Below are 10,967 nucleotides of genomic sequence, written 5' to 3'. Positions count from 1 at the left end.
GCGGCATCGCCCTGCTGCACCCCCGGAGCTGAGAGCCGAAGGGGCCCCCTGGCAGTCGGCGTTCTGCGCCCGGAGCCTTCCGCCGCGCAGCGCTCGGCACACCGCTGCCCCGCCGTCTGGGAGCGGACCCCGGTACAAGGAAACCCCGCACCGTGCCTGCAGCCCCCGGCCGCATCAGAGAGTCCGCACCGCCGCGCACAGCATCCAGACACATTTACCAGTTCCAGGGATGCTGCTGATGGTGTTTTTCAGAGCCATTAAGCACCAGCAATCAAAGTCATAAAGCAAAATAACCTGTGACGCACTTCCACAAAGTAGAGATACTCTGTAATTTTTACTTTGAAATAATAATGCAATTGAAGTTACATGTATCATGAAAAGAGATTTTGTGTGTGTGTGGCTATTCTCCATTACATAATTCTTCATCTTGTGAAGAAATAACACCTTGCATACCTCACATGAACACATTTCAGAGTTGAACAGCAAATGACCGTGGTATTAACCATTTCAGCTGGTTTATTACTGTAACTATCTGGAATATATTCTTTGACAGATGTAAAGAACAAAAAAGCCCTGCAATGAAAAATTATTAATGGAAACTTACTTTTCCCCATTTCTTTACAGAGGAACTGTAACTGCAATCAGCTTAGTTGCAGCCGGAATTAATTGGGTTCCTCTGAAGAGCTGGAGGGCTCTTTCTGATCAGAGGGTATAAATACAGAAAAAGTTATATTCATGTGTTAGGATCTGATAGCTGTACAATATTCTGTGCATAGTGAACAAAATGACTTCTATGAATCCATGGCATGTTTCTATAAAAATGCAGTAAAGAAAATATAATGCACCGTGGGATACTTTTCTATGAAAATAAATGCTATGTGGTCCTTTTAAAAGATATTTCTCCTAAAATAAAATTAAAAAAAGTATCCATCACTGCACATCCCAGATCTCACAGAGAAGAGGTGTGAATTTGTGATCATTCACTCTCCATGACATCAACATCTCTGCGTGATGATGGTTAAATGTCCGTAATTCTGTGAGACGACCCAGAAGACATGCAAAGTGTTGAGGGTTATCTGGATGGTGAAGTTTGCAGACTTTTTGTAGAATATCCAGTAGTGGTTCTTGAAGCCTTTCCACAGAATCTCTGTCCTTTATGTATTGTCGATCTGATTATGGTTTTAAAGAAAAGAAGTAATTAGCAAGTATATTCTCTGATACATTGCAATTATTTGCACTGATAACTCAATATAAAAATATTCAAATATTTTCAATGACCACTGATGTTCACACTTACAAAGAATATTTATTCTGAAAATAAGATGAAATAAAAATGTTTAATGCTGTATTTTTGCTTTAGGGCTTTCATGTAAGCTTCCCACTTCTAGCTAGAGAAAACATTTAACCTTCTCAAAACCCAAAGTGTTTTAACTCTACAATGTTTCACTGGAGTTCTATCATCATCTTTCCATGTGGTTCTGCACCAGAGTATGTCTTGCAGTGCATTGCAAGAACTGAGCAACACCCTAAGTTCTTGGGGGTGTAGTACTCCTGGGGAATTTAGCCAGTTGAGAAGAGTGTACAAGCAGGTCACCAGGGCAAAATCAAACATCTTCATCCTCATATTAAATTTCTTTGTTAGAAAATACTTATCTTTTTATTTTGTTCATATGGAAGCATGTGTTTGGATACTTGGATTGGGAGGGAAAGAGGAGAATGGGATTTTTGGTGTAAAAAAATCTCCTGAGACACACTGACTCAAAGAGTGATGGAAATGCTTCACGTTCCCATCCTTCATGAAACCTGATTTGGAAACCTCCCAATAAAGGCTGAAGACCTTCATTGTCATACTCTATTCTAAGCTATAGAGTTTCCCAATTTCCCTCCAAAAAATGTGGCATTCCATGGTGGTCAGTAGTGATGTGCATGTAGCCACATCTGGGGTTTTCTGAAGGAGGAAGCCTGTTTTGCTAAGCAGTGAAGAGATACCAGTAATTCTTTAAAGCAGGTTATTTAAGCAGTTTTTTCCTTGTATGCAAAACCAAATGGTGTAGCAGGACATTTGGAGTTTGTATTTGTGTGCTTGTTTTCTGGTTTAAATATGACAGAATGAGCATGTACGCTCTCTTACTCCATGTAGAATGTAAGTTTTTACAAATCTCACATCATGCTCCTCATGCTTTCTTTCCAAAATCACTAATATTTAATTCGGGATGAGAAGTTACCTGGAGACAGGATAACTATGGCTGTGAGCAGTGCATATTCCTCCTGTGTCATCTTCAGCTCTCCAATGCTTTTATAAAAATTAAACATGGGAGTTATGAATTCATCTGAGATACCTGTGAGAAGGAAAAAATAGTTACAGTATGTCTTAATTATTGAAGCAGTCGGTTTATTGCTACCCAGCAATTATTTCATATTTTGTATTGACTGTTTTGTGGGAGAAATCTACTACAGAAATCATGATGCAAGACAATTAGTTACAAAAGTGCAAGCACATCCTTGTTTTCCAGAGCAAACTAGACACAGGCAAGCACTGGCAATTTCTTTTTGCATAGTTTCAAAGTCTTTCTTTCAAACAATTTATTTAACTCTGCAGGTTTGTCCATCTGGCTCTTCAGGACAAGTCTCATACGTGGTTTTCTCGTTGTCTGCTGATAATCCTCTTTGCGAAGCAGTGCCTGTGTTCCCTGTCTCTGCATTAGTTATACGGAAACCTCTCAGGGTGTATGGTTTAATTCTAGCCCAACTCTACTCTACAGCTAACTGCCTTGGGCAGTTGCTTCAGTTGTCTCCATAAAGATGCTTAATTACTCCTTTTATGTAGCCTGAAACTCTTGTTAGGTCTAGGATTACCTGTACTCCAAGATCAACTTGCTTGCAATAACTATTACCTTAAAGCATAAAATAATTATCAAAATATTATTTTATTATTATAAAATACAGAGCCAAAAATAGTTAAAATCCAGGCCTATTTAAGAATGGGATCATGTGATTCTCTCACCATCAGCGAAAGCCTTTGGGGTTTCCAAACTAAGGCATGCCAATGAGGCTTCTTCTTGCTGACTTTGTCATCAGGTCACAATGTTCTTAGTTAGCCTTAAATTACAAATGTACTCCATCCTGCTCTTTGGTGTAAAAGAGAAGTAAGTCTTGTGACATCAAAATTATTCTTTTTTTAAATGGTATGTGAGTCACTCAGAGCAGACACTAGACTATTGACAGCAGCTGCTTGCAGCTCTGAAGCAGTGTAGACATCCAAACCAGTGGTTCTGCAGCAAGAGTCTTTTGGCCTTCCTTGGCTGAAAGGATAGAAACCTCCTTGGTTCCCACAGATGAGGGCCATAGGATGTCTTGTCGATTTAATCTTAATTTTGAGCTGTTCTAGAAGTCTTTATAACTTGCCTTGGAAACCACATGAAATAATGCAGTTTTGGGTGTTATGTGCAACACAAAGCTGAAATCCAGGACTAGGGAGGTTTGGAGTGCCTCCAGTAGGGGAAATTCAAACTGAAACTCAGCAGGTGGAACTCAAAGAAAGGAAACATGAAGTCACTTGACTTAACTATGAAATAGTCACATTTTGCTGTGACAGTGAATTTACTTCAAGCAGTGGAATAGTTTTGTGTCCCAGCAGTGAAAGAATGGTCTTGCAGGGTGTGGTTTATTTTATGGCTGAGTCGTGTTTAAACACATGACATAAGCAACCTATGTTCACTTCAGATTACAAGCCACAAATCCTGTTTTTGTGATGAGTTCAATACTACTGACTCTAAGTAAATTAAGCAGATATATATGATGCGGGTCAGCTCGTCCTGTAGAAGTTAGTAACACAGCTGGACCTTCTTACAGAGCAAACAGTAGTCATAGCATCTAATGTGCTGCAAGGCTTATGTTGTTAGTCATCAACCTTAACTACTTAAAATTTTGAATACTTGTTATTGCTAACTTTTTGGGAACCACCTGTCTCTCCCTTGGGTGGTTTTAAATGCCAAGGTTCCTTATAGTGTGTAAGTAGCACATATATGCAGCACAGTTTGCATGAAACTAGAAACAAAAAATAATAAAAAGCTGGGCCCTAAAGAAGAGCAAATGAATTCCTTTCATGGATATGAGTACCTCAGCAACAGCATGAGAAAAGTCCAAGACAAACTTGATATTTTTATAAGTCTCTGTGCAAGGTATTGTGCCTCTGGGCACAATAGTCTTGACAGGAAACAAGAAATGGTAGGAAGTGGGCTGTGACTAAGACTCCCATCATTTGTTTCTCATATTCATAATTTGATTTTTTTTTTTGAAGGTCAGGTTTGCTTTCAGCTGGATGAAATAATTGCTTTTGGTGATCCCAAACTCCTCAAATCCTGTTGTCAATATAGCAGAAGAAGGATGAAAGTGTTGCTGGCAAACAGGATGTGGGAAAACTAATTCAGTTCCTCACTGGTCCAAACAATGCCTAAGCATATAGTAAAACAATCCCTGCCCAGAAAGCTTATAAGCTAACCTTAAGAAACTGAAGTATGAATGGGTGAAGAAAAAATGAGTATAGATGTGGAAGCAAATGAAATTACTGCCGAGAACTCTGCATTAGTGTACTGCAAACAGAGAAATAAAACCGTAGAGATGGGAGGGAGTAGAAAGGGATGTTTCAGCAATTCAAGTGTTTTATCACTTTTCCTAAGGAGAACAGAACTTCAAAATCTTTGAATTGATATATGTCACAAGGCAATAATGAAAAAAAAAACCCATTAAAAATTAACAATTACGAAACTAGGATAATGGACTCTTTCCTTGGTTAGTAGTTTTGCTGTCATCCCGCCTATGCTGGAGTTTCCCTGTTAGTACTTCATCTTCCTGTATGCACATTACACAAATTGCTTTTTCGTCACAAGAGGGGGCTGTTTTCTAATGTGATTGTAAACGCTTCGGTTTGGATTTAATAAGCTCCAACAGAAAGAAAAAAAAGGCAGGAAACATAGGAAACAGATGTTTATAGTTCTTACTTTTTTTCCTAGCTACTGTACGAGACGTTGTCACTTCAATTCAGATTATCAGAACAAGAATTAAAGGTGATTTGGTGCTTGTAACTGGAAAGGCTAGAGAAGAAATGAGTTATGTGATTTTCCCAATGTCATTAGCACAAGTTATACCCAAAAGTGAAAAAAAAAATCAAATAGATGAAATTATATTTCTGGCCTCATTGAGAACAGAAAAGTTAGTTCTGCCTAACCCTCTATATTTAGATCAGACAAGAGCCCTGCACAGTGCTGTCCGGCAGGCAGAGCTTCCTGGTCACTGCTAATAGTACCTCCTTCCTAACTTTTTTCAAAAGGGTTTCAAAACCCTTGTTTCATGCAGCATTGTGGCAGTAAGAACATGCTCATCCTTCATATGTCATTGGGCATCTTTCCACGTTACACGGATCCCTACCTAACCGCCAGCCCAATTCCGTCAGCTGCAGAAGATACTGCAGGTTGTTTGATTATTTCTTTATGTTGATGCGTGTCTGGCTGTAAACCCAAGGGTAGTCAGTGGGAAATAAAAGCTTTACTGAGTGCAGCTTTGCAGCATCAGACTAGAGCAGATTTAAACCCATGAACATTATTCATTCAACACCCCTTCCTTGCACAACTTCATCTCCATCTGTAGCCCAAGAAACAGCATTACTCTACACCTTGCCTTTTTTAGAGTTTTGTTGCTATGATTTTTCTATGAAGGTAAGATCACTGATACTTTCATAAAGTTTGCAGTTTCAGGCCGTGAATAATTATCTGTTTAACATAATCCTGGAATAGGTGTTTTTACTGTTATATCAAGTCAGTATTGACAGCTTTTTGAGACAGCATTCTGTCTTCTATTTTTTCTGTTTTGTAAAACTGAATAATTAATCTATTGCAAGAAGAAAGCTTGAGAGTAAATGCTAATTAACAGTAACTAGCACTGTGTTATTAATATAGATAGAGATTGTTTTTTCTTGATAAAGATTGAGGTGTTAGTGAATATGAAACCAAAGGTATATTAGTAGCTGCTTTATGCAAATAAAATATTCTAATTACTCACAAACTTACATTTTATCTTTCACATTGTTCCATCCACCAGAATTGCTTTTCATGCTGCTTATTAGCTCTCCCTTCTGAGCTATTCAAATGCATCAGTGATCCTTTAAACACTGATCAAATTCACCCCCTTGATGCTGAGTGCCAGATAGGGGAAAATCTAGCCAGGAGAGAAGACACAGCAGAGCATAGGCACATGCTCTTCTGTCTGTCATTATCTTGTAGGGGTTAAATAGCCAACTTAAATGAGAAGTTAGCATGTGTGGAGCAGAACTCAAAACGAAGTAGCAAACCCCCCCGTTCTTTAAAGCAATCCATAGGACCTCTGTTAAGTCATAATTGCAAGCAAAGAAGCCTTAGCTTAAAAAAACCCAAACAAACCATGCCTGCAAGGAGGGTGCAAATGACCTTGCCTCATACCCTCCTTTGGCAGTGGCCTGAGTGCCTGCAGTCAGGAGAGAAATGTGGTCTGGCACACAGTTAGCAGCATCTGCACTGCTTGAGCTAGTCTTCATAGGCAGAGTCTAAAAACGTTTTTGGCCTGAAGAAGCACACTTATGCAGAAGAAAAGAGGTCAGGTCCCTGACATCTGTTCTTGCTTTCATGGTATAGATCTATTCTGTATATATGATTTAAATAATTTTAGCAACTGTATTTATAACTCAGGAACCTAGCACTGGAAGAGTCGGTGTGGTAGATTGTGCAGGAAAGGTGTGTGAACAGAAAAGCTCTTTCCTATATTTTGTATTTTAAAGTGGTCCAAATTTCTAAATGTTTTGGGCAGTGTGCCAGTTTTGCCTTGAGCTACAGGATGATGTGTCTCCTTCCACGAGGATGCACACGACTGTTGGGAGAGTTAGACACTTTGGACACGTCAGTGAAGATCATTTCATTTCTCTGCACAAACCCCGGCACAGTGGGGTCCTGAAGCAGCACCCTTGCTCCGTACTAATAACTAAATGATAGAAGACAAGGGCAATGGAAATTATCCGTGTTCCAATAACAAACTTTGCTTTTGGTTGCAGGAGCCTCTTATCCAAATCAATGTGAACTTTGTATGCCACATTCAATGGCAAAAGGTGGTCTCTTGCCAATGCTTTGAAAGTGCAGCTATTTTTTTTTTTTTTTTTTACTTTGGATCTGAGTGTACTTCAGCACCTGTAACCCATCCAGGAAGACAACAGTGTATTTCACAATGTCACATGTCCTGCTGCCAACTTAAAATTTGGGTCCAGATATTCCCTTTCTGTCAATACCAGGTAGTATTTTATTTCCCAATACTCAAATTCCTAGAATTGCTCTGTAGAGTAAAATGATGAAATAAAAATCTCTGTCTTTTCATGACCACTGAAACCTGGTATCTTTAGCAAAACAAACTACAAATGCTCACAGAGAAAAATTTCTGTATCTCAGCTCTGTTTTTTTAAAAATACTGTACTGCTCAATAATGGGGAGAATTTGCTTTCAAAATAACAGAAAAACACTAAGCATTAAATTACTGGAATGTCAGCCTTTCACCAAGTGAGTCAATCACAATGTGGTATATGCACAGTGAAGCATCAAATAAGATGAGTAAATGGCACAAAATCTCAGTAACATTAAATAAAATGTCTGTATTTCTCATTAAGTCTCAATATTAGAGTGCGTAGGAGAGGATTTCAGTCACACAAGCAGCTGATCCACGAATTTTCATAAGGGGTTATGGAGAAAGACCATCAGGGCACAAACAAAGGCAGTCTCTGAGGTGCAGCAGGACTTGAGCAATAGGCACAAGCTGAGAAATAAAAATACACCTCATCAGCATGAGAATGAAAATGAATGCTGATAACGCTCAAAGGTCATCACCACCAGATCTCTGACTTCCTTATCAGAAAAAAAACCCCAACATTCCATACAATCGGACTGGAGAAGACATAAATATTAATAGATGAGAGCAGCTTCAAAGTGGACATGGTGGCAGGTGACAGAAGTCTGGACAGCTTGTGACTTTTAGGCAGGATCACCACCACCCTCCCTGATTTTATGGATACAGGCATCAAAGCTTGACAATAGAATGTATGTGATATTCAAGCATTAGTCTGTACCTGAAAATATACGGACAGAAATTCTGACTAACAGCAACAATTAATGGCTGCTGGCATGAAAAGGTTTAGGACATCCCTAGGAGCCATAAATAATCCTGATGCTGTTTTTTCATTTATTACCTATAAACTTGATTTTTAAACTCCCACTCAGCCATCACTGAACTTCTTCTGATGCTCTCTATTGTCTTTGTAGGTTTCAGTTTGCTGCATTTAGCCTTTTTTGTTTGTGTGTTTGTTTTTTTAGATTTTTGTTTGTTTTCCAGTGAGGTGTATGTAAAAAGAGGGATATAATCTCTTCTGGCCAGTCCTATCTCTTGGACCAGTCTATAACATAATGGGCAGTAGTGTTTGTTGTTACTGGTTAACACTGGAAAAGACTGCTTACATTTCTACTCTAAGGTCACATTGGGTACAGGCTGTTATGAAACCTAGAGCCCTGGTGTTGAGTCCTATGACATGCAGGGGTGTGAACTGCATAATATTTGATATTTTTAATATTAAATATTTGTAATATTTTTATTTTACTCTAATTTATATTACATATTACTGAAATAACATTGAAAGCTGTATGTGTAAACAATGATAACAAAAGAATTCATATGCCTTTCCTTCATTTTGTTCAAACTTGGACACATGAAAATAATGAGGATTTAAGCCACAAAAATAAGCTATTTCCATAGTAGATATTTTAAAACTATTTCAAAGTTTTATTTATCTAGAAATTAAATAGGTCTAGTAGCAGTAATTAAACTACAAATGCAAAGATTTGCAAGCTGCTTTTGTTATTTATTGTCACAGCCCCCTTAAAGGCAGCAGGGGAAAATGTTTTAAAGTAGGCTTGAATTTGCAGAAGTAGAGAAATAAACTATAAGGGAAAGGTTATTTTTTTCTGTATTCTGGCTCTTAATAGAAGGAAAGAATGCAGTCAGCAGCAGTAAGCTGGATAATACATTATCTTCCTGTAATACAGGGAGGGAGAAGTTCTAATATCAGTGTTTCCTCTTATGTCTTCAACTTGATCCTGGCTTGAGGGAAGATGGTTTAGAAAGCCTCTTCCAAGAGCAAGAAGATACACGTTTGTGTTTATACACGCACACATATTTTAAAAGGTACTGTGTTTCATTTCTTTAGAACTATTTAGCCCTGTTTTTTGGTCTAAGAATTTGCTTTTAATTTACCTTGGTTTTTTTCTCCGCAGAAAAAGTCTTCCTTTGGCATAAACAATACATTTGAAATTGTTACTTGTCTTGAAAATTTGTTCTACACTAAATGTTTCTTTTTAAAATCTGTGACATGGCAGGTAAATAATACTAAGGCAGGATAAAATGTAATATTCCAGCCAGTTGTGTTGTCATGAATCTAGTACAAACTAAAAAAAATAAAATTGTATCTCATCTGGATTCAGTAGTTGCAAAGAATTAATAGAATATTTTAAAATTATGACTAAGGAAAAATTACTGGTATGACATAATGGCTTATGCTATGTTCTGGGTTCAAGTATTTCTTGCTTCTGGGGTTTATTTAATGAACAGTTGATACCCTGAACAAAGAAGCTTGATATTCACTGTACAGATTAGAGAAGGTTTCAGTAATCATGTTGCCATATGGATTTCTTTCTCTAAAACCTATTTTTATCAAAAATGGGGGTTATAATCCAGTAAAAAAATCTCTTAATGAAGACATTTGGATCCATGACAACTCATTACAGTTTCCAGGAAATATATCTGGCCTTCTTGGCATACTTCCCTGCCTGCAGAACTTGGACCAGAAGCTATTCATATCACTCTGGAAGTCCCTGTTTCCAGTTCATCAAAAAGTAACCTCTTATAATCAATCAAAATGAAAGAAATATAAAAACCTACTAATTATAAACTTAGGAACGAGTGTGCTAAGCCGAAATAAATACATACGTTCAGCTAGTGAATTATTCTCAAGTTTTCTGACTCCCTTTCAGTGCATTAAATATATAAGCATTGGCTTAATTTTGCTTACATCAGTAGAACTTTCTGAACTGAATTCAAGTCCATTTCCATGAATAATATTGAGGTTACATGTTCTTCTGTCTCTTCTCTTTCTGATCCTTAAAAAGGAAAGTCAGAAGCCAGAATCTACAGACTGACTCTCTGATTCAGAATTGTTGATTTCTTTGAATATTCAGCAATAGGTAGCTGAGGGTTGGATAAAGCTTGCTGATCAATACAGAAAAATGCAAAACATTCAGTATTGCATTGGTGGAGCACAAAGAATGCATAATAATGCAAAACACAATTTTCCTGCTCTTAAGGAACAATATCTAGCCCCATTTGGCTTTTCATAATTATTAATATTTATGTCTAGGAGCAGTGGAATTTATCAGAGTCACTGAGCTTTTGATTGACTTTAAGAAGCAGAAAACATACAGAGAAAATGCTGTATTTGTAATTCTTTTATGCACCTTGTGCAGTGTGATTCAATTTTACCAAAACATCCCTAAGAATAGGTGCTTGCCTTCAGTCATCTCCAGTAACATCCTAAAATCTTTTTTCTTTTCTTCTTATAGGGATTGCCTTTGAAAGCATAATTACCAATACTTTGTGTGAACAATTTGAAATGGTACTATTTCTTCTTCGTCATTCTTTCATGCTTATCATTGGAGACATGCACTAGTTTTATTTGATGTAGCGTTATTGATAATACTTGCAAAGTACTTGTAAAGAAACCTTTACCTTATGAACTTTAGACTCAAGGCTGAGTTAGATTTGTTCTAGTTAACATAAAGAACAACATTCAGATAAATCTGTCTCAATGCTACTAAACAACCTTACTCTAGCTTTCCAAGGGCCAAATACTG

At 37.6% G+C, this 10,967-nt stretch overlaps 1 protein-coding gene across 4 annotated transcripts in view; it reads right to left on the bottom strand.

Annotated features, from left to right (window-relative positions):
- Nucleotides 1-310: 310 nt before the first annotated feature.
- NR1H4 (nuclear receptor subfamily 1 group H member 4) overlaps nt 311-10,967 on the bottom strand; it is a 37,175-nt gene continuing 26,518 nt past the window's right edge. For all 4 annotated transcript variants that reach the window (XM_019292745.3, XM_019292744.3, XM_010410760.4 and 1 more), the window contains 2 exons: nt 2,226-2,339; nt 311-1,169 (listed from right to left, as the gene is read on the bottom strand). In XM_019292745.3, coding sequence (XP_019148290.2) covers nt 931-1,169; nt 2,226-2,339 — 353 coding nt within the window. In that variant the 3' untranslated portion in view covers nt 311-930. The remainder of the gene's footprint in view (nt 1,170-2,225; nt 2,340-10,967) is intronic.

This window comes from Corvus cornix, chromosome 1A, assembly GCF_000738735.6.
Source record: "Corvus cornix cornix isolate S_Up_H32 chromosome 1A, ASM73873v5, whole genome shotgun sequence".
In the NCBI taxonomy this organism is placed as follows: Eukaryota; Metazoa; Chordata; class Aves; order Passeriformes; family Corvidae; genus Corvus; species Corvus cornix.
Note: the sequence above shows the minus strand (reverse complement) of the source record. Positions and strands in the feature narration are given on the sequence as shown.